Source organism: Apteryx rowi, unplaced genomic scaffold (assembly GCF_003343035.1).
Source record: "Apteryx rowi isolate R43461 unplaced genomic scaffold, aptRow1 scaffold_67, whole genome shotgun sequence".
Taxonomy (NCBI): Eukaryota; Metazoa; Chordata; class Aves; order Apterygiformes; family Apterygidae; genus Apteryx; species Apteryx rowi.
In genome coordinates, this window is record NW_020450949.1 from 1,484,873 (window position 1) to 1,508,118 (window position 23,246).

Genomic DNA, 23,246 nt, shown 5'->3' on the forward strand with positions numbered 1-23,246 from the left:
CCGTCTYTTCTGCAGAGCAACTGGCAGAGTTTTCAGTTAGGTATTTTTACTAAACTCCAAATGTAATGAGAAGCATGTGGCATGTTACAACGGGTGAATATTAAGATGAGCTGAAGTGGTCCATGAAATGTTAGCAAGTTGCTCGTGTTTGGAACAATCTGCTAACGGGACTTGTGACTACAGTCCACCTTCCTTTGGAATATGCTGCAGCAAGAGCCTTAAATTGGTATTTTTTTCCTGGATTCAGCTTCTCTTGGTGTTTCAAAATTCTTCATGGAGTGCTATTCATTACAGTCTAAACCACAAATTTTAATTTGGAAATTCACTGCAGCCAAGTAATACTTCTACAACGTCTCAAAGTTAGCAGGCGCCGCTCTTTGCCACCCCCCCCATCTCAACCCTGCAAACACGTTGCTTCAAAACGTTCCAGAGAGTTAAATGAGGCTTTTGAGCTTGCCCTTGGAAAATCCAATAAGCTATCCTTACTTCTTGTTTAATAAAAAAGGTAAAATAAAATTCTAGGCTCCATAAGGCGGAGGTTGGTAACGTTATTACTTTCCTTGGAGCGTTCGGAGCAGCTCTTCCTGATCTGAGTTTAATTTTTTTGATTAAGAAACTCTTTTTTAAGAAAAGCCCTGCGAAGTGMTTTTTTTGTTGCAGGGTCGTCAGCGGGTGGCTGTTTCAGGGAGGTGTGATGGTAACACGAGACACCCAGGAGAAGTATCACCGATCTGGTGCGAGACGGCAGCAGCCCGCCGCTCGGCAGTCCCCAGGGAAAGGGGCTGCTCGTTTCGGATGGGATGGGGCAAGCGGAGCTCTCTCCTGGCTATCCGCTACGGGCTCGCAGGGCTCCTGCTTTGTCTTGGAGGAGCTTGATTTTACTGCTCTGTGAACACAGACTGGTGTTCCAACCCAGACTGTCCGCTCACAGCCGGCGCCAGCTGGAGACGGGCTGCGCAGGGGCGACGGAGTTTCCCTTCCCGCGGCCCTGCACACGCTTCCCTGCCGCCGCTGCGCTTTGGCCTGCGCCGGGCTGCGCTCGCCCAGCCCAGCCGCTGCAGACGGGTGCGGGACCGGCGCCGGGGGCTCTCGGTCCCCTCCGGCAGCACGTGCACGCTGGGGAGCAGGTGGCCAGCGAGGGCAGCTTCCACCAGCCCCGACGGACGGGAGGGAAGGCTCCTTCCCGGAGCCTGGCAGAACCTCAGGCGCATGTTGGCAAATATGAACGTGTTATTTTATCAGGAAGGTTCTGCTTGGGTTGTGGCCGGGTTTCCAGAGCGTGGGCAGGCCGACGCAGCAGCAGGCCCTTCGCTTGCGACAGCTCCTTCCCTGGGGGAGCGGCTGCCGGCAAGGCGGCTCCTGCGGGGGACCGGCTGCCCGCCGCTGCTCTGGTACGCTCGCGTTTGGCTCGCCGGGAGCTTCGCTGCGCCGTGACCGGCGGCGGCCGAGGCGGCCCTGCCGAAACGCGGTGCTCGTGCGAAGCCCCCTCCCCTCCCGGCCCGGCCCGCTCGCTCGCTCGCTCTCCTTCTTCTCGCTAACGCGGCCGATTGCAGGCGCGCGGCTCGGCGCGGCCCCCGGCTGCAGTAATGCCCGGCGGCTGGGAGCCAGCGCATTTTTGGGCTTCTCCCAGCTTGTGTGTGGCTTTCCGGAGGAGCGCGATGTCACGCGCGGGCTTTGCCGTCGGGCAGTGAAAAGGCAGCGCGAGGGGGGGGAGCAGCGAGCGCTGCGGGCGGCGGCGGCGGCGGCGGCGGCTCCCGGGGCTTGGCCGTTACCTGCAGGGGGCGGCGGCTCCCGGCTCCGGCTCCGGCCCGCGCAGCCCCGCGCAGCCCCGCGCAGCCCCGCTCTGCGCGCCCCGCTCTGCGCGGGCTCCTGCGGCGCCGCAGCTGCCGCCCCGCGTGTCGCCTCCCGCCGCCTCCGCGTGGGCTCGCGCCATGGGGCAGGGGCAGAGGCGCCTCTGGATGCTGCTGCTGTGCTGCTTCGGCTGCTTGGGCGTCCCGGGCGCCGGCGGCAGCCACTACCGCTACCTCTGGAGCAGCTGCTACCCCTGCTACGGGGGGCTCGCGGCGAGGAGGCCAGGTACGCGGGTGTGCGCGGGTGTGCGCGGGGGGGCGTCCGGGGGGGCGTCCGGGGGGCGTCCCGGGCTGGCGGCGCCTAAGGGCACGAGCCGGGACCTCGCCGGGCGCCCGCCTGCGCGCGCGAACGGTCCCTCGGGTTGTTCCAGGCACAGGCTGCCTTCGGCGGATTTATCCATCTGTCTGTCTTTCTGAAAAGCCCCGCTCGGCGGAGGGGGCTGAGCTGCAGCGCTGCTTCTTTCCAGCCGTCGCCGTGCAGCTACGTGACCTCGCTTAACGTGATGGCAAGGTAGCGGCTGTGCAATATGCATTTTAAGAATAACTGTGTATATTTTATTAGGGTATGTTGAGTTGTTTTTTTCCCACGTTCAAAGGGTCTCACCCTGGTGCAGGGCAATAAATGAAAGAGGATGATACTCTTTTATCACGGAAAAAAGTCTGGCTTTCTCGCAGAGATTATGTGAGTTTGTCTGAGCTGCGCGAGTACGTGTAGCGGAGCCTCGCGAAGGATAGCGCTGTGTTGCTCTGTGTCATCTGAGGTGAAGGGAAATCCTCCGACAGCGGAGACTAGAAGCAGGAACGAGGCAGCACGTGGACTAGAGCTGGTGCGCGCAGTGAAGGGGACCGCGTTCTGCGATCTCGCAGATCTCCTCTCTGCGCTGAAACGTTCAGGGTTGCTAGCGTCTGTTAGAAACAAATTCTCAAGCCTGTTGCTCCGCGGGTAGTTCTTGGCCAACCGGAGCTTCCCGCCCGCAAGGTGCAGGCGATGGAGTCCTTTCACGCTCTGGTGGCATACGCTCAGAACCTTCTGCTGCGGTAGCACAGCGTTTTATCAGCTGTTCTGTGCCTGGATATCAAAAGCATTAGCAGACTGCGTCCGCTAATAGCAGACGGAGATTAAAGCACGGAAGGTAAAAAAGATCAGAACCGGTTACCAGAAGGAAAGAGATCAACTTCCATGTTTCCATTTCCCTTACCTGCCAGTAAGGAGCGAAATGCCCCGTTCTCCCCTGTCATCAGCAGGTTTCCTTTCAGTGGATTTTCATGGGACTTGCTTTTTCTGCTGTACTGGGTAAGGCACTGCAATGAGACAGTAAATATTTTTTTACCAGTTTCCATTATCTTTTGCTGAACGTTTTTGTGTGCGCTGGCTTGTGTGTGATGGCAGATGGGCGACTGTGTGTCAGGTGTAAATTCTGTGAGTGCACACACTCCCATTTCTTCCTCGTTGTGTGTTCAGCTGACTTACTTATCAGGCGATAAGGACTGAGGTTGTCTGCAAATTCAGGAAATAATGGAGAATATGTAAAGTCCATGTTCCACCAGAGACTTTGGATGTTTGTGAGTAATGTAGATATCAAGGAACGCATTATTTCATCAGAAGATAATCCTAACAAGTAAAGGCCCCAAGCAGTTGATTATAAAGGTGATGATACTGGTATATTTGTGAGATGTGACAGACCTTTGGAAAGGGGTGAGTGCTCTTTTGCTATTTATAGACCAGATGTTTGTCTCAAACTCAGATCACATTTGATGTCTCCATCCTCTCCATTAGCTCATGCAGTTTCTCCAAGACAAGCTCCTGAGGTCAAACTTTGCCCTGGAATATAAACTTCCAGCCTTCACTTTTCTGCTGCATAATTCCCCTGATCCTGATTCTGCTTACCTCAGTTCCACAGATACATGGCTCCATCCACGTTGGTGGGTCTATCCTGATTTTCTTGTGAGGACAGAGGTATTTTTCTAATGTGAGAAAAGAATCTTTTTTTAAAGCAGACAACTGGAAAAGCAGAAAGCCCTTGACCCCAGCCTTTTGGCTGTTCTTCTCAGGATAAAGTTCTCCCAACCTGGAATAAAAGAAAGTAACATATCTCCTGAAAAATGTGTAATCGCTAAGTCCTCTTTCGCAGGAGCCTTTTTTCATCTTGAGAAAAGGGTCACTAAAATGCCCAGCCGTTTGCAGGACAGAATCTGTTAGCTAAGCTGAGTATTCCTTTCTTCCAGGAAGGCGTGCTTAATCTTCGTATATAGTTTACAAAGAAATAGGTGCAGATTACAAAATAAACCCAACCCAACCCAACCCACCACAGTCTTCAAGCCCGCCCAAAACCAACAAAACCAGAAAATATCCTTCTCTCTTCACATCTGTAAGAAATAACTGAGTTTTTGACGTGTTGCGGCATGAAACACCTTTCCTCTGAATGGTACCTTTGACAAAATCACTAGGTGGAGGGGTGAAGGCTGACTGAGGTAACCATCTTGCTTCTCTTTTCTGGCAGGGTATACCAGGTGTGCGGCTCCCTTTGCCGTTGTGCTGTTAACTTCCTTGGCACAGTGCAGGACTAAGCTGACGTGTCCACGTACAGTTATGTTTTCTATTCAAAATGACACCATACAGAAACGAGTGGGGTGAAATCGAGCTGGGAAAAGAGGTCTGAGAGGATGAGCGTAGCAGCAAGTCACGAGCAGGCAGCCTGCTCGGCATTACGTGCACCTCTGTTCTGTTCTGAGTAATACTTAATTATCAGCACCGTCAGGAGGCTGACATGTGAGCAGGGCTCACAAATGAGAGCTGGGCGACTCTCCCAACTTGCTCGAAGGAAAAACAAGGGTGAGCTAAGGACAAACCAAGTGACTCCGAAGCAAAAGAGCGCCCTGATATGTTTTCATTTTATTGGATTATGGTGAAATCCATGCRTCTGTTCCTGAAGGGTCCTTGGAAACTTCTGCTGTTGTTGAGGAGAGCACGGGTAGCACATGAAGATCAGAGCTAAAGAGACCATGCATCTGTCTAGAAAAGCCTGCAGTGGAAGGAAAGCCAGCCCAGAATAACTCTGTTGAGCTCTTTATGATCTTTGGAAGGCTTTCTCATGTGGCTGCTTTAAAACAAGATGAAGACTGAGGCTGTGGAGACATTTTGACCATCTAAAACTTCTTTTCTTCTTTACTCACATGAATCATTGGGTTTCAAGCCAAGGCCAGCCTGAGGCAGTTACCATTCTGCCTCACCGYTGTCCTGGAGGAGGGGAAGGTTTCGGAGTTAGCAAAGAGGGATAAGRCATTGCTCTGGCACTGCTGGACCTTGCCATTGCAGAGTCCTTTCTGCCTGTTCTCGAATGGGTGCGTGGAATAACAGGGCCTCTGACGTCTGTGGTTTATTTGTGCTGGGGACTATACAATACAACCAAGCGAGGAAATAATAGTGCCTGTTTGGGTTTTTTGCTCCCCCCCCTCTAACAGATATCATCGGCACCGTTCTGTGCCCTGGGCTTCTAGGTGGTGGAGCTCTAGGTGAGGGGCTGTCGCAGCGAGACGCTTTGAATGCTGTGCTCCTCTAACCGCTAGCGGCCTGTTCTAGTGGTCCGGCGTGCTGCCTTGTCGATTCTGTCTCCTTTCAGTCTCATCGTTTCTTGATATTGCTGAGCTGGCTTTAACAAACTGGTACTGAAAAGATAAAGGAGCTGAATCCCACATGTGCTCATCTTGATGGATTCTAATTAACCTTTTCCCTGCAGCCCTGCTCTGTAATCCAGGCTAATTGCCGCAGGGATTACAACCTGGCACTTGCTATTTAGCCAGATAGAGCAAACCGTAGGAGCATATCTACTGCCGGTGCTTACAGCTGGGATTCATCTCCTCCTCCTCAGCCTTTCAGAGGAGATAGATAAACTGCCTCTGTACAAAGTATTTAGTAATTTCCAGAGCTGCTGTTGCCACTTACTTTCTTTCCTCCGGACCTCTCTGACACAGAGTTCTTGTTTGAGATAAATCGTAGGATTTCTTCATGAAAGACCCGCACATGGTCAAGAGTGCACTTAACCACAGCCATCTCCTCACACCCTCCCCTTCTTTTTGTCTTCCCTAAATTGGATTACAGCATCACCCCCGTTCGTTGGCCCCAGCAGCTGGGCAGAGCTTGAGGTCTGACGGATCGTTTCTGTTAGGAGCAGAAGCTGCTGAGAGCATCCCCTCTGCCTCTGATGAACCCGGCTCCTTGGAGATGATAGATAGTGCCGTGAAGTCCTGTTTGCCGGAATGAAGCGGCAGGGGAGTTCCCCTACCCGATAGTCCAAGTCCCATTTTTCAGCCCGTGTGCGGCCCAAGGCCTCCCGTCTCTCCTCGGTTCTCTCTGCTAATGTTTTTGTGTCTTTGTTTCTGACGGTGTCTGTCCCCCTGCCCGCGCGGGGGAAAATAGGAAACGTGCTGCTGTTGCACCGAGCTGTGAGAGCACCTCTCCGCTGTCCCGTGCCGTGAGCGTTCACGAGCCTGCAGCCGCTGCGGTTCGAGACTCCACGGTCCGAGGACCAAGAGCAACCGGTCCCCGTCAGAAAATGCACGTTCTTCGTCCTTGGCAGCCGCCCTCTAGCAGGCGGAACGTCAGCCCGGAACACGTCTCTTTTCCCTGTGCTTCCGTATGAGTGTGCAGATAAAAAGACACAAACCTGAGACTTCTTAGGGCTAACGTCATCGCCCTCCCGTCAGGGGTACGAAGGATTTGTCGCACAGTCGTGTGGCGTGTGTCCAAAACGTCTCTGTCACTGCAGAAGCAGATAAGGGAGACTCCAGAAGGAAGAAGGGGACGCGATGGGTGACGTGAGGAGTATGCGGCGGCGGCGGCAGCGGCGGTGTGCATTTCTGCGGCTGAACCAGAGACAGGTCTGCGGGGAGGGACTGGCCCCTTCCCAAGGCAAAGGTGGGAAGGCGGAGAGAGAGGTGGGAGCCTGGGGACAGCTGTGTCTGTTTGCAAAGATTTAGCGTGGCAAATGCAAAGGCGGAAGAGGAGAGATTTAGAGAGGAGAGATATAATTACAGCTTGGGAGTAATGAAAGTAAGAGAGGAGTTTATTCAGCACACCGCTAGCTTTTGCTGACCGTGAAATCTCTACGGTTTTAGATTAGACTTGAAGGGAAGCACTAGAGCAGTCATTTAAATTCAGACTCAATAAAATTGTTGTTCTATATAAAATCTTCCCAAACCCCAGTTTTTTTGTTCTTGATCTAATTCAAAATAGAGAATGTTGGTCCACAACAAAATGRAAGGATAGTATTTCCTGCAGAACAGAAATTCCAGTGTTGCTTTTTGGAAAAAGAACAGTGATTTTCTTTAAAGTGGCATTTTCCAATGGAAAAATTGGTCTGTCAGAAAATTCCAGAACAGCTTTACTCAGAATATCCTATTGTGATTTTCTGGGAATARCAGTCATTCAGAGTAACTGTTTGCTCGTTCCTCAAGCGCTTTCTTTCTKCCGGTGCTGTTCTGTGATGTTCCTCGTCCTCCTGCCCTCTTCCGTGCGTCCTAGAGAGACTCGGTGTGCGGAGCCCTCGCCGAAACGCGTTCCCGCGTGCGCACGCTTTTGCCAATGATGAACCCTACCAGCGCGGTGGTTTATCGTGCGCTGTGCCCGGACGGGTGGGGGTCAGCGGTTCGATGGCCTTTACTGTTCGATGTGGCTGAGACCGATGATGTCCTGGGGCTGAACGCGGCCCGCTCTGTACCTGCTCTGCGCGTCACCAGACGACTCCTCAGAGCCGTCTGTAGACCCCCCGGCGTGTCTCCGTAGGCATCGCTGCAGCTCTGCTGGGTTCCGGGCGTGAAGAAGCGCGGCCCAGCTCCCCTCCGCTGGAGGGCCCTGGCGGGTTTCCAGCGAGCGCCGCAGCGCGCGAGTCGTTCCGCGCCGCGGGGCTCCGTGGGCTGCTTGGCGCTGCTCCGGCTCTCCTGCCGCTTGGGGACTTAGCTCTTCTTCTGACCCTGGGCAGCTTTGGGCCTTTCCTTGGTACCRCCACGCTGAAGCGAGGAGATTTTTATATTTCTTTCCAGTTCTGGAATGTTACTTCTAGTATTTAAAGTCAATTTAAGGTCTGTGAAACAGGAATGAATCCCTCTTTCTGTAACACAATATACTGTCTACCTCTGGTTTTGGAGCTTTGATAATTAAATGTGATAGGGTGTTTTACCAAGAAATCATGGGCTAGTTCCCACTGCAACTCTGGATGGATTGCTCGGCGTTTGGCAGACGAGTATTCTGCACAGAGACTGTCTTGTGTTCAAAGGCGTCTAGTTTTAGCAATAGAAATGGACATGCAAAGCAGTAGTGATCAAATGGATTTCTTCTTTTTGTAGGAACCACTGCCTCAGTTTTCCCAGGCTTGTTTTGGTGTGAAGGTCATGGAACTACACAGAACTGGAAAGAGAAGATTAGAAAGTTCCCATTTAAGATGCTCGCAGCTTTTATTTGAATTTTTGTATTTTGGGGTCAAGTTGGACTTGGTCATGTTCTTAAATATCCAATCATTATAAACAAATATCTTTGTTAATTATACAGTTGATCCATTGCAATACCTTTCTCCAGGGCTTATGTGGTTTTTCTTTCTCATCTTTAATGGTGCATAGCAATACTGAGCAGCTTATCACCTGCCATCCCAGGTCTGGCTGCATTTCAGCAGCAGGTGAGGTGAGTTCCAGGCATGTACGGTGTGAAAGGTGTTGAGTGCTTTGGGAAACAGTGGGGTGAGAAACATGAGAGTGAAACATTGAAATGTATATACAGTCTTTCATCCTGAAGCATGTCAATTCATTTTACACCTCATATATAAACACCATTTCTTCGGTTCTTCATTTGGCCACGAAGACTGGAGGAGGGGGAGTGTTAGTGCGGRACACACAGAGCATCCCACTTGTGTTTAACCCCACTAATGGTTTGTACTTCCAGAACTGAACGTGTAATTGTGTGTGTGTGCCAGAGTCACTTGTGTGACACTGCATGTGTGGGCAAAACAGCCTGAAGTTAGCAAACCTGCACGCTCATGTCAGGCTTTCAGGGCAGGTATTAGTGAGCTGGACTTTACTGTTGCTGCAGAGAAGCAGAAGGTTTTCGCCTTTGGTGCATTGCCAAGCTCAGGGGAAGCCAGTTTTTATGCTACAAGAAGATGAGTTTGGCTCAGCAGAATCTGAACGTCTGCTGCCATGGCATCTAGGGGTTAAAAACTTGCTGCTTTATGTCATTCTCCTTCACTTCAGTCTGTAATGTTGGCTGTTTACTCTCACAATTAATGTACGTATTTAAGTAATGGATGTAATAGCCCAGCCTGTTTTCAGCAGAGTAAGAAAGTGTAAAACATTAATAAGGCTGTAGTCTTTGAGCAAATGCCTCTTGGAAGATATTTCAGCAGTCTTCTCAATCGGTCTCTACTCTGCGCACCCTGGTAATGTGGTGTTATGCGTCCATCTGGCAAAAAGCGACCATTGCAAAGTGGACAAGATGAAGGAGGGTTTGCACTGTCCGACAAATAAGATGCATTTTTTTTTTCCTGATTGCATGCTTGTCCTCGGGATTTCGTAACAGCTTGAGTGATTAAACATGACGAGATGGTAGGCTCCTTCCTTCTGCATTCGTCCTCAAATCTGGAGTCAGTCAGAGGAGGGTAGATAACACTGACTTGGGATGCTGTCATGCCCACTTCCCTGACTTTTGTCCCCTCTTCGCCTTTCTTTTGTAGATGTCGATGAGTGCCAAGTTCACAATGGGGGCTGCCAGCACAGATGCGTGAACACCCTTGGGTCCTATTACTGTGCGTGCAAGCCGGGCTTCCGCCTGCACACCGACAGCAGGACCTGCATCCGTAAGTCAAAGTTTCAGATTTCTTGGGAATCTGTGATCCTTCGCAGCCCTCCTCATACCCGGAGGTGAGCAGCACTGTGCCCGGACTGGCTTCCTTTGGCTTACCTGCTCACGTCCTTCCCGGGGTAGGGAAGCTGAGAGGACGGTGATGGGTCGCCTGTTCCCTCGTCTCTCGGGAGCCTGGGAGTCGTTCTTAACGTATTTCTATTACTTGGTCCATGTAATGTTTGCTGTTCTTCAGTGTGCAAATGTACAGCTTGGCCTTGCTTGTAGCTCCTCAGATGATGATTATTCTGGTTCGGGAAAGGCAGCTTTCAGCTCACAGGGCTTTGGTGTTTCTGCTTCTGCCACAGGGTGCATCAGACAGGGCATTTTCCAAAGGGACGCCCACAATAGATTTTTCCTGGAAGCCAAGGTTCAGGTCGGTCTTCATTTCTACCTGAACTAATTTGCCACGTGTGCATGGCAGGCGTTAGCCGCGCTATATAAGTGAAAATAAGCATGACTATGTGTGGAGTTATGGCCACAGTAATCCTGGAAAGCTCTTCCCRGAGATTTCGGTCATGTGTCCACTTGGATGGTGCCTATCCAGACATTATAATTCAGATGCCAGGTCTGCCCTGTAGTTCATTTCTGGGTCAATTTCTTGAAATATTTTTGCCTTCCCTCCCCGGACTAGTGGCGCAGAGGCCCTGGGGTGGAGCTTGATGTCTGCCTTCCAGCATCCACCGCCTCTGCTGCTGCTGTTACTAAACCGCTTCTCCCCTGCAGTGTTATTTGACACATTTTTCGAGGGATATATTCATACAAGTGGAAAGAATTCCTGGGTGGTGGGATTTCAAAGGCCATTTACTGGMTTTTATCAGAATATAGTCACATTCCGCAGTTTGCTAAAAATGAACGTCCGAGCATGTGTGTACCAGCTGGGAGCGGTGATGTGAGCAGCAAAGCAGCAATCTAAGGAGGCGGTACCCGCCGTGCCCGGGACGGTGCAACCAGCACACCTTTCTGCAGCTGCGCCCACCATGGTACAGTGCTTCCGTTGCCTCTGACTCATGGGATAAAAGAATAGACAAACTGAGGGAAAGACGCAGCCGTTGGGAAGCTTTGGCCTTCTCAACAGAATCGGCCTCAGAATGTGACAGAATTTCCCAAGAAAGTGCAAAAGGGAAGATTGTATGGAGGAGTCTTTTGTTTAAAAGAAATTTCCATTTAGTTYCTGCAGCTTCATTCTTTGCTTTTGTACTTCAGGCATATCTGCCGATATGAAGATGTTACGCAGAATATTTCTAATGGGGAGCGAGTCAGTTCTATGCAGGCGAGAGTTTCCTGCTTAGWGTTCCTTGCTCTGAGTGCTGCAAACCTGCTTCGCATTAACTTCTGAGCGAGCCTTTCCCATCACGTGCACAGCGTTGGCATTCATCTGCCAAAATTAAGGGGTCTCTGTTCACGAAATCTGATCTAATATGGGAGTAATTCAGGCAGTTTCCTGAATCTCTGGGGGCTGGTGCTGGCACAATCTGCTGTTAGTTCAGCGGTGCTGCACCCCTGTGATCGACAAAGTACGCTGGAAAGCGAATGCAGCGCAGGCAGAGCGAGCGAAAACTCTCGCTAGATAATTCTCCAATACTGTTTCTCAAATAACAGCAGAGCAGACCTAAAAAGCTCTTGCTTTCCCACTTCAGGACTGGTGGCTTTTGTCCTTGACACTTTGGTGGCAGAAGTATACATGTGCATATGTATGTATGTATATATATTTATTTATGTGTGTGTGTGTGTGTGTGTGTGTGTATATATATATATATATATATATATATATTTAATGCCTTTGTTATAGCTCCGTAATAGCCTATTAAATCAGTTAGTTGTGCAGAGGGGTGGAAGTAAACGCATTTTCTCTTGCCAGAGCTCAGACCGGAGCCCGGCGGCAGAGGTTACTGCCCCGTGAAGCCTTGGCGTGGTGTTTCCGGCTGCCTCCGGTCGCTCGCGGGCGCAAGGGGGCTCGTGCYGTCGGCGCCCGCGCGGGACGGATGCCGCTGTTCGTTTGATGCGGGCTGGCTGACGGCCAGCTTCGCGCCCTCCCGGTCCTGGCTGGCGCTTTTCTTGGCGCCGGAGCCCGGCGGCTGGCTCCCCTCCGGCCGCTGGCTGCCCGGCAGCGAGAGGTGCTTGGAGCTGCAGCGTTCTCGGTCCTGGAAACGCGCACCGCGCGTGCCTTTAAAAACCGCCGAACCCCCAAGGAACAGCTAAGGAAGCTCCTCGTCCCGTGAAACTGGGGAGGCCAAGGAGAAGGTCCTTCCACCGCAGGGTTATTCGTGCCGCTGCTTTGCCCTGGGAGCCGCGCGGCGGTTTGCTGCTCGTGCCCTTCGCTGCCGCTCGGCCTGGTGCCACGCGCACGAGAGGGGAGCGCAAGCGCTGGGGCCGGGTGCCGTGCCGTGCCGTGCCGTGCCGTGCCGTGGGTCACTTCTAATAATCATCATCCCCGGCCCCGGGACGTGTGCTCTGTCTGGTGTTTTTTCGCAAGTACAAGGAAGTGGTTCATTCCTTGAGTGCTCAGTCTGCATAAATATTTACACTGCAGAGCCGGAGGCTTTGCTCTGGCTCGATCTGTGAAATCACAKGTTTTTTGTTAAGCCGGCGTTCCTGACGAGCGTACCGGGGAGCGTACCTATCAAGGGGCAGCGGGCAGCGAGCGGGCAGAGGCGAGAGGCCTCCCTGCAGCAGTAACCTCGGTTTACGCTTCAAATTCGCGTTTCAGCAGCTCTTTCGCAGCGCTGCTTGGGAGGAAGGAGGGATTTTCTCTCGGCTAAACGTTGAGCTTAAGGCCTGAGCTGCAACGCAGCGGCAGAAGGGAGGCCGGCTGCCGAGGCAAAGCGGCGAGCGGCAGGCGTTTGGGGTGCGGGTGACAAAACCTTCCCGGGAGCGGACGAGCCCTTCAGCGACGCGGAGCTCGGTTAAGGGCCGCGCAGAAGGGCGGCGCGACGGCTTCTCTGTGGGTAAAATAGGCAATCGGACTTCTTCCCGGTGAAGAACTGCTTCGCGGTTATCGTCGCGTTGGTTGATAGCCGTGAGGAGCCTTGTTTGGCTGCACGCCAGTGACCGGGTTTGTAGCGTAACGCGGGTCTGCTCGGAGGTAGGCATGTGTTYGTCTGGACCCGTGATCCCTGTCGCAAGGAAGCAGACCTCAGCCTCGGTACGGCCTAGTCGCTGCAGGGCGTTTTCTCCTAGTTGAGTTAGTAAGAGCTTGTGATCCTGGAGCAGGAGGATCCGAACCGTGTTGCTGCACGGCTGTGAAGGTCCAGCCACTGAAGTCGCTTCGCCGAGACCTTTTTCCCTGTGTGGTTCTGTGGCGTTAGGGCAACTGATACGCGCTCCGTGGTTCCCTTCAGTTTGGGATGTCTTCCAAGTTGCTGCAAAGGTAAGATTCATTGCAGCTAAGAGAGAAAAAAAAAAAAAGCCACTAAATAATTTGAATCAGATAGATAGGAATAAAGAAAGAGAATTAGGTATATCGAGACTCTGTCATTCCCTTCTGCTCCAGCACGGCTCTGCCCTTAGAAACAAGAACAGTCGCTGCTGGTGKCCCGAGCCAGGGTAGCGAGGCGTTCTGCAGTTTAGAGCTGGGGTCACGCACGGATATTAGCTTTAGGAAGCTGTTGGCAACCCCAGTGAACCGTAATGCAGTGCCAGAAAGCATTTCGGAGAAAGAAAAAGGCTGTTGGCATGAATTTTCTAGTTAAGATCTGTAAAACCGTGGATCTAATTCTTTAAATGTTTTCCGATCACCACAAAACCCACTAGGGCTTCGGTTAGTCAGTAGTTCTGCCTAAAGCATGTGCCGTCTCCAGAACTGCGCTGGGGGAGGCTGTCGGGCTGTTAACCCTGGAGGCACAAAACTTACTGRGGAGCTCACGTTTTAAGGCGGATGGAATCAAGATGATGATTCCCCTTCTGTCCTTTGGCTGGACTCTTATACCAAGCTTGTGATGGAAATTCAAAGCTTATTTTATTCTTGAAGATGTTAAAGAACTGGTAAACAGATAAAAAATTTTGCTACTTTCTTTCGATGGTTCTGCTCCCTTATAGTTATTTACACCTTTGTGCTTAGTGTTGCAGATGACAGAGCAAGGTACAACACACCGACAAATGAGCAAAACTTTTCAAAAGAAGTTATTTAGGCACCTTTGAAGGCAATCTATCGTAAAGAGTATTGCAGTTCAGTATAAATAGCTGTCTTATATTAGCACTTGCATTTGGTAGGGTTGGAAGAAATATTTTGCCATTTAAAGCGTTTTTCTTCCAGGGTGTTAGTACAGCTTTTCAAACAGACACTCTTTGCAGCATAACCTCGGTTTGCCTCTGCGCACAGTCTCACAGGGGGCTCTAAGACGGTCTTTGACATTGCCTGAAGAATCAGTGGTTGTCAAGGAGAGCAGATTTCTGGCCTCGCCTCGCGCTCGCGCCTCGAGGTAGCTTCCCTTGCTGCAATCACAGGTGGCTCTCGGCTCCCTGTCCGTCGCGTGCAGGGGAGCGAAGGCTCCMCAAGGCTCACGGCGATTCCTGCGGCACAAGGACAGAAGTAAAAGCTTCCAGCCAAGGGCAAATTTACATCCAGACCTCAACGCTGGGATAAAGGCAAGGCTGTCGGGAGCRTGCCGTGGGCCACAACCCAGAGGTGCCGCTAAGCGTCCAAAGAGGCCGAGGCAGCTCTCTAGGGTTAACTTGCGCCTGGACCCACTTTGACAGCTGTCAGGCAGAAGGGTACAGAAATGGCCTAAAGCCACCTTCGTAGATCCTGTTCTGTATCTGTCTCGTGGGGAATCTTGACCGTTGTTGATGCTTTGGGTAATCCGCAGCTCAACTGGGTGAGATTCTTTTATAGCGTCTGTTTTTGCAGTTCAAATATAGCAAGTCACTGATGACTTTAATACAGAAGGGGAGGAAAAAAAGAACACAGACGTTTCTATTGGAAGTGAAATGAAACCAAAAAAAGAGTCATTGGACGTCCTGAAATTACCTCTCCGTCTATGAGAAACACATGGTCAGGAGGCTGACATCTTCAGGTCCTTCTCCACTCTTTCAGAGGGGGGGTGGACTCCAATCCAAAGCAAAGAATTTAATCTGAGCCAATTGCTTTTGTTGGCCTGCAGAGAAGAGAGATGGTCTGAATTAACACACAACATGTTTCTGGAAATTGTCTGAGGTTAGAATAAATCAGTCTGGGATTACATGGTGCATCCCTATTTATATCAAGTGTTTCACATGAAGAAATCGCAAATATACCAGTGATTTATGTAGTGAACAGAAGGACTATGCCATAAAGGTTTGTGCATGCTTAAACTACATACTCAGAAGGGTAATTGTGTGTACGTATGTCTTTCTTAGAGATCTTTCATTTGCCTGTATTATACAGACAACTTACACATTTTAGAAAATTTGACCATTTCTTTGTCCAGTGGCATGTTACTCRCAAGCATTTCTTAGAACCGATGGTTTTGTATGAAGCCACAAAAAGTGAATTTCCTGCTGAATTCTGGTGGTATCTGGTTACATGTGTTTTTAAAGAATTAGCTCACTGCTTCTGATGGCCAGTTACTTGGATCTGGAAAAAAGATGATATGGACAGGAAAGAGGAGAAGTTAGAGTGGAGGAGTCTGAGTCAAACTGAGTCAAGTATTGTCCTCAGTGTGGTGCGTGGATTGAGTTCCAAGCTCCCCAAGCAGCTAAGCATGGGTGCACCTTCGGCTTCTGCTGAACCAGCTTCTTAGGAGCGTTTGGGGGAAGCCTAGGAAGAGGCGCGGGGACGACCTGAAGCTGCCGACAGAGAGGAGAGCGAGTGCCTCCCGGCTGGGAAGGGTGCACGTCTYGCGGCTCCTGCTGTTTCCCGGGAGCGCTGCAGCGTGACTGGGGGGGGCAGCGAGTTCGGCTCTCACGAGTTTACGGCGGTCAGCGACGGGGTGCATAGCGCCGCTTGCTCAACTGTTAAATCCGCTCTCGTGTTGGACTGCTGCTTTGCGGACCTGCTTCCCCTGTGCAAACAGTAGTGACATTGTCCATTCTTTTTATCTGTTTCGTGGGCCCGAGAAGATCAGATTCTAGGGTCCAGCGTCTTTCAGCAGCACTGCGTTCCCTTTAGACACGGAGGGGCTAGAAGTAATGTCTGTCTTGCAGACGATGAAATATCATCTGTGGAAAATCTGTCTGAACTTTAATTACAAAAATCCATGTGATGTACAGGATGACGCTGGATTTGGCAATGTTGTCGCAGAAAAGTTAAGCTAGGAAAAGCATCTGGGAACGGAAATATTTTTAGAGAGGTTCTGTAAACAGAGAAAAAGGAGCAATAGTTAAAACAAGGCCAGCAGTGAGGTCGCCTGGCTGTTACTCTGGGAGAAGCCAGCTAAGGAGACCCAGRATTAGAAGGCCCTGGCTTGGACGGAAAGACACCCAAAGCAATTTTAACATAAGTTTTGTTGGGCTTGTCTTATTATTCCTGATTCTTAAAGTGAATTAGACCATATCTTAGTGAAACTTATGATGTGCTTCGCGAGCACCCCTGCTAGTCGATGAGTTGTGGGTGGTTCTGCGCTGAATGCTGTGGGATGTTACTGCTTTGCTCTTTTCATCGTGTGTGTGCGCCTRAGCGCGCAAGCGCGGCGGAGCTGGTGATGCGGCTGCCTTTGCCCTGTACACGAGGCTCTTGGCAGAGAAGGACTTCTGGTTCCTATTACTGCGAGCGGTGTGGAACGTTCCCGCTGTGGTAGAGACAAGCAGAACGTGAGGGCCTCAGCCATCACGTGCAGTTGCAAGACCGTGAGGCTCACACGGGCTTATTTATTAGTCTTTAAAAGAAAATTTGCCAACAAATAAACTATATTTTGGGGAGATAAAAAAAGCACAAGAGGAAACAAAATGCTCTGCAAGACCCTTACGTTCTCACTGCTGCACCTTTCACCTTCTCGTAGTGACCCACAGGCTGCTTTCATTAAGGTCTGCAGTAAGCCGTTCTGGCTCTTGATCGCCCTGAAAGACCTCAGACAAGGCGAACTTGCTGGAACAGCAATGCTTGGCCTTTTAGTAGGTGTTCATAGCCAAGGCAAGTTGCTTGCGATGGCCCAGTGTTGCCATGTGGCAGAGGTGGAGGGCGCCCAAAGTTCCCTCCGTCTTTTAAGGGAAAGGTTTTGCCATTGCAGAAATCCAGAATTACACAGCTGCCACGTGGCCCATGGGGACGCCTCAAGGTGCGACTAAGCGGAGCCCAGTGATGAATTTTGATCTCAACTGTAGAAACAATCCTTTCAAAGGGGCTTTCGGGCAGCCTGCTGCATTCAGCCTGAAAGGATTTCTTTCTGCTTCCTCCGGGTGCTTGGATTATTGTACTGAGAGGAACTTGGGCTTTAGATTTTTCTACTTTGAAAACTGGAGGTATATGAGGAGGGCGGTTATTTAAACTGCAGCTTCATGTGAATAACCGCAGACTGGGGGGTTTTTTTTAGATGTAAGATGCGCTGGTTTGTTAAACTTTGGCCCGGTATTTTTCCCATATGAAGGAACGTTTTGGCAGGCTTTAGCATTGTTTTATTGTCGTTTTAAAATAAGTAAGTAAATAAAAACTCCTAAGAAGTACAACCATATTAATTATGGATGGTTTTGAATATATGTTATTAAACACTTTAATATATCAGGGTATTTTAAGTGACCACCCATCTCTGCTAAAGCTCAAGTAATGCAACTCTGATTTACAACTTTTCAGTAACGTCAAGAACTTCTGTTGTTTCCTTCCAAATAGATTAATGGAAACAGTGTCAGCAAAACTAACACAAACCGATAGCTCTTGCTCCAGCTGCATGCATTGCTGTATATGGCAACACTTGGACCCAATTAAGCCTTTTTCGTTCCCCAAAAGGTTGTTTGGCTAATTAGCGGTATACAGAGGGAACAAACTTTGTTTAAATGTTCTGAATCCGAGAACTGCTGAGCTCTGAGTCAACGCAGGTTTTTTCTTTTTCCAGAGGAATTGTTTGCAGCAAAAAGTGAGTATATTGTTGTGCCCTTTCTTCTGTACGCTGTGCCAAATGTTGGCATAACTGCAGTGAAGAATATTTGGTTTTCACTAATATATGAGTAAGAGAGGCTTAATCAAGGTCCTTTCAGTACTTTATCTACAGAAAATGCTCTGTAAATTATATAGTTGGCTCTAAGGTACAGAAGAAACAGTTAGGAAGGTAAATGAAAGGCACTGAGCAAGCCTGAAAAATCTGTCTTCCTGCTATATAAATCCAAGCTCAGAGGTGATTTTTGATAGCACAGATTAAAAGCCGAGTGCACTTGACCAAAAGTAACAAAAGGCAGAGACTGACGTTTCATTTAATCTGTCATCAGCTGCGTGCTTGGTTTTTTCTGGGGGTGCTTCTTTGGCCCTCAAAGCAGGAGGCTTTTATTAGCGTACGCTTCCCAGGCTCGCCTGGTTAGCAAAACTCACGAGCTTGTTGAGGACTGTGATCACCTGAGGAGTGTCAGATTGTAGAAAGATGGTTTTCCTTAGAGATATTTTTAGCTTCCTTATAAGATTCCGCATAGCCAGCACGTTAGTCTCGCCTGAAGTCTGAAGAACAGGTCAGAAGTACTTGAGGCCACAACTTGTCACCCCCCTCTGTTGATGGCAGCCGCGTCCGTGTTTGCGTTCCGGCCCGTGGCGGGCTTTGGGCTGCGTTGCACCCGCACGGCTCTGGTGCGCGGTGTACCGCTCCCTGCACGTTTGCGTCCTCCAAGAGAGGACAGGCTTTGAAGCCCTGTTCCTCAGGTCTTGTAAGGGACGCTCCTCTTTGGAGAGGTCCCCGTTTGAGACGCTCACCAATTAAAGGCTGCTCCAGGAGGGACGTTGTAGTCCGAGAGGAGACTTGCAACAACTTGAAAGCGTGTATTTGCCCTAAGGTAGCGTATCTGCAAGAGTTTGCGACTCCCTGGCCAGAAAGTTTTTCCCTGTTCTGTTTTCTGGCTCAGATTTCTCCTGGATATAACAAAAAGTTAGTGCTCCTGGGTAGCTGCCTCCTAATATAAAATAAGGCGGCAAGCTCTGCCCGCTGCAGGTTGCAAGGCACACGCATCTCCAGCAAGACATCACGCCGTTGTTGCTTGCTCTGCAGGGAAATCCCAGGTTATAGGAACAGGAGGAAAAGAAAGACCACTGTTTAAGGATAGTTAACAGCAGTAAAAAAACAGCTTTTAAAGATGAGGTAGTCCTCATCCTTGGTCATAAGATCTGTTTTCAGTTGTAGCCCAGGCAAAAAACCTTTTGTTTTCTGCTTGCTTAGAAATGTTCGGGCAGGAAGAGCCTCAGCAAGCGACTTGTGCAGGGCCGCACAGACACGCCATGGCGCGGCCGGGAACGCAGCTCGGCGCTCTCGAGCCCCCGTCTGCCTGCGCTTGCTCCAGAATCGTATTTGCTGCCAGCGTCTCGCTCTGTGAACGCTGGCTCAGCTAACAAGAGAGCAGCTAGATGACTCTGGCTTATGGCATCGGTTGCTTGCAGTGTGAATGACTACGTGTGTCCGTTAATTTTTATGTAGAAATCCCTTGCTCAACGCTCTGAATTAGAAGTTGTCAGACCAGCTCTAAGCGCGGAGAGGCAGAGTGTGTCTTAAAACGCGTGTCCTTCAGTGGGCCGAGAAGAACTGCTGGCGCCCGCCTGGCCTAGCCGTGCGTGATGAGGGTGTTTTTACATGGCCTGAAGCCAGAAACTTAATTCTCCCATTACAAGAAAGTCTGAATTCACCCCAGTGCCATTCTCTCTGAGCGGTAATCATTAAGCTGAACTGGCTGTGCCATTGCATCTGCAATGACTTATCCTTGGACAAAATTACAAGAATCTCAGCAAAAAAACAAGCAGTGAATAAACAAGCAAGAACTCTGCCCTCCGACTTTGGCACCCGTTAGGGAAGATTAATATTTACTACAAAAACGTGCCTTTGTTAGCTTCCCTCCCATGGTGTTTCTGAATTTAACTCTGGATTACATAACCCAAGCCGGAGACATCCTGGCGTGTCCCCCAGGAGAGCTGCTGGAAGCCATACGGGGCTGCTCTTGCAGCGAGGAGCGATTTCAGGCTGCTRCCTGACGCTGGTGAGCAGGTCTCGTTTTCAAAGGACGGGGCGCGAGGTGTTTTTCTAGCAGAGTGCAAGGCAGCCTCTCTTGGGCGCTGCATACAGAAGCGATTTCTGCAATAGCAGCTCGCTTTCATTCATCACAGTGTAAAGATCTACCATGAATTTCTCTTTTCAGTGCAGGTTGAATAGGCCCCATTTAAGACCGCTGTTAGTGTGATCTCTTTGTAAGTGTGTGTAAACGCGTGCGACTTGCCCTGGTCCTTTGCAAATACTCATTCAATTGACCCAGCATTTCTCTGGTGAAAGCTTCGTCTTTGCCTTGTAGCTGTGAACACTTGCTCCGTGAACAACGGGGGCTGCGAACACGTCTGCGTGCAGGTGACCCCAACRCAACATCAGTGCCAGTGCCGGCCCAACTACCAGCTGAGGGAAGACGGCAAACGCTGCGCCTGTGAGTCTTCGCGAGCGCTTAGAGGAAGCTGGGAGTTCAGAGCACTGTTCTGGCCGCTTTTCTCAGCGGGGGCGAGCGAGAGTTGGGGGCGTAGGGAGCAGTCCACTTGCAGCATCTCTACGGGCAATATTGCATGAGCTGCACTGCCTGCCGTTAATAAGGTGGGATAAAGCCCCTAACTTTTTTCTTGCTACATTCCAATAATTAGAGTATTGCAGGGGTAATCATGGCCCATGCCAGTTTCAGAACCGAGGTCCTGTCTTCTCAGAAGAGGAGAGAAAGAATTAAGTGGTTAATAATAGTGTTAAGACCAAAAACTGTGGGTGCTCTGTGCTCGCACGCTCAGATGTCAAGCCAGTCAGACCGGGGTGTTTCTCTCTAGTAAAAACTGGTGCCAGTTCCGCATGTCATTATGTCAGGGACATATTCTGCAGATTATTCTGAAAGTCAGGGAAGAGCAGAGGGAGCCCAGCCAACAAAAATGAAATTTTTATCAGGGCATGCGCTTCTGAGAAAGTAAAGGAACAGCAGCGTGTCTCAGTGGAACAGGATCTCCCCCCTCTGCTTGCAGACAGCTTTCTGGCTGACCTGCTCCCTGCTGCAGGAGGGAGAGAGGCTGCAAGAGCAGAAGCTTAATCTTCTCATTCAGAGCAGTTGGCATTCAAGAGGAGAAAGGAGGGAAGTCTTTTGCTGTGAAGTTGCTAAGGGAAAAGGAACATCTGGAATGTTAAAAATTCAGCAGTCAGTATGGTCTTGTAGCATCTGTCTACATCCYRGAGCAGGTCCRAAATCAGCAGACCTCTCGATAGAAGCACCTGAAATGARTTTGCCTGGTACTTGCTCCATAATCTCTGTGGAGGGACATGCCCWTACCAGGCTTCTGTTGGAARGGTTTTACTCAGCTTATGCCCTTCCTTTTCCAGAATCTCACACCATGTACATCCTTCTACCTGCATGGGGCATTATACTAGAAATCTGAGTATTCAAATGAATTAAAGCTGCTCCTATGCATGCCATCAATCACCGATGTCTTGACTTAAATATATAAAATATATATAATATAGTAATTATTAGTATATATAGTATATACTATTTTATATTTAATATGTACCTATTCCTGTGCTTTCAGCTAGAAAAAGTGGTTCTTTTTCACTTCCTAACACACCATATGGTATGCCTGTGACCTCTTCAATGGCTGCCAGAGGAGACCACCTGCAGAAGTACCTTTGGGTCATCTCAGTTACAAAGTGATCTCGTAGTTGGCACTTAAGGCACTCACAGGAAAGGTTCTTGGCCAGGAGGTCTTTGAGCAGGGAACGCATGTAATCTGTGCTGCTGTTTACAATTTAAAARAAAAATTCCCTTAACTGTTTTAAGATCGTTTATGCATTTTCACCTAGTAAATTCACAGCCATTGCACAGCCACATGGTATCAGTAATAGTTTTACCCTCTTCTGTAGCGTATTGCCACATTCAATCTTTTCCAGTGCTCAGTTTGCTGGAGGATTATGTTTATGGCTGTAGGAATCTGAGGAAGYGGCAGTACAGCAACCATATCTAAACTTTGTGGGATTTTTTTCTCCCCCCTGCCCCTTCCACCAGCAGCATGAGATTGTTCTTAAGAGCTCAAGATTCACCAAGATTGACRTCTGAGACTAGTGTCTAAGCTGCTTTGTACAGAGAACAGTAGCAGAGTAGTGTCATACTGGAGAATGATTTGCAATTTTTTAGCTTTCCATAACTGCTTGATGTTTGTTCTCCCATAAGTAAAATGCCAATAAGAGATAGGAACAGCATGAAATAAGGCTGCCTCTTCCGCTTCACTCTAGTGAGGAACCCGTGCGCCGACAGGAACGGAGGCTGCATGCACCAGTGCCACAACCGTCRTGGAACGGCACACTGCGAATGCCACCCCGGTTACAGGCTGGCAGCTGACAATAAGGCCTGTGAAGGTAAGTTCCCTGCAGCAAAGCATCCACGGGGAAAAGCTGCTATTTCTCCTTCTGTAAAGTAGCGCTCGGTCTTAGTAAATGTAAGAATTTATAAATTTAACAGAGTGATGCCTAAGTCTCACCGGAAGGGTGGCACGAAAACATTCAGTTGATTCACTGAAATCTGTCCAAGAGCCCTGCTTGAGTTATCTGGAACAAAAGTTGGAGTTTCATCTGATCRGATTTTCCAGGAAGCTTTAGAATTCTAAACGCCTAACTTTGTTTCTTTGTTGGTGAGCAAGTACGGTCCTGGCACCAGTGAAGTTAGGGTGCAAGAAGCTGGTGAAAGACTTGAAGAAAGATATATAGTAACAATGGCTGCTTTGAAGGAGTTTGCAGCACAACCCGCTTGTTCTCTTATTAATTCTCCATTTCTCTTTCAGATGTGAATGAATGCCTGMCTGGACTAGCCATGTGCGCACATCAGTGTCTCAACACTCGGGGCTCCTTTAAGTGTACCTGCAACCCCGGCTACGAGCTGGGGGCAGATGGCAAGCAGTGCTACCGTGAGTACTGCAGGCAGACCTCACGCTCAGGCGGGGAAGGGAGGTGGCTTTGCTTCTGCATCTTAAAGAAAGGAGAGTAGACAGTCAGGTGATCCCTGCAGCCGGCAAGCGTTTAGCCGCTCTCTTCTGTGAATTGTTGCATTAGAGTTACACAATCTTCGTGGGTAATTTCACAAGCACGTTTGGAGCTGTTTATTCTCCTACCAAGAATAAAAACTTTTGTCTGATCTTGAAAGATAACCACGAAGCTACTTTCAGTGCTTACAGCAAGTTATTTGAAAACATTTGAAAGCAGTAGGCCAAGTTTGGCTCTTGGGGACTTCTTTGGATGAATTCAATCAGCTGCAGATCTGCAACTGAAGGAATTGAGCTAATGGTGCAATCACATCTATTCCCATCAGGAAAGGAAATAAACAGTCTTACATCTGGCTTATTAGCCAGATCCTCCACACAATCTTTGTTCAGCTAATATACATCAGCAGGGATGGTCCGAAGTGAAGCTATC

The 23,246-nt window shown here is 49.7% G+C and overlaps 1 protein-coding gene across 1 annotated transcript in view; it reads left to right on the top strand.

Moving 5' to 3' along the window:
* The window catches only part of MEGF6 (multiple EGF like domains 6), an 86,003-nt gene that overhangs the window by 26,233 nt on the left and 36,524 nt on the right, over nucleotides 1-23,246 (top strand). The window contains exons 4-7 of the mRNA XM_026085441.1: nucleotides 9,569-9,691; nucleotides 20,119-20,244; nucleotides 22,074-22,196; nucleotides 22,619-22,741. Coding sequence (XP_025941226.1) covers nucleotides 9,569-9,691; nucleotides 20,119-20,244; nucleotides 22,074-22,196; nucleotides 22,619-22,741 — 495 coding nt within the window. The remainder of the gene's footprint in view (nucleotides 1-9,568; nucleotides 9,692-20,118; nucleotides 20,245-22,073; nucleotides 22,197-22,618; nucleotides 22,742-23,246) is intronic.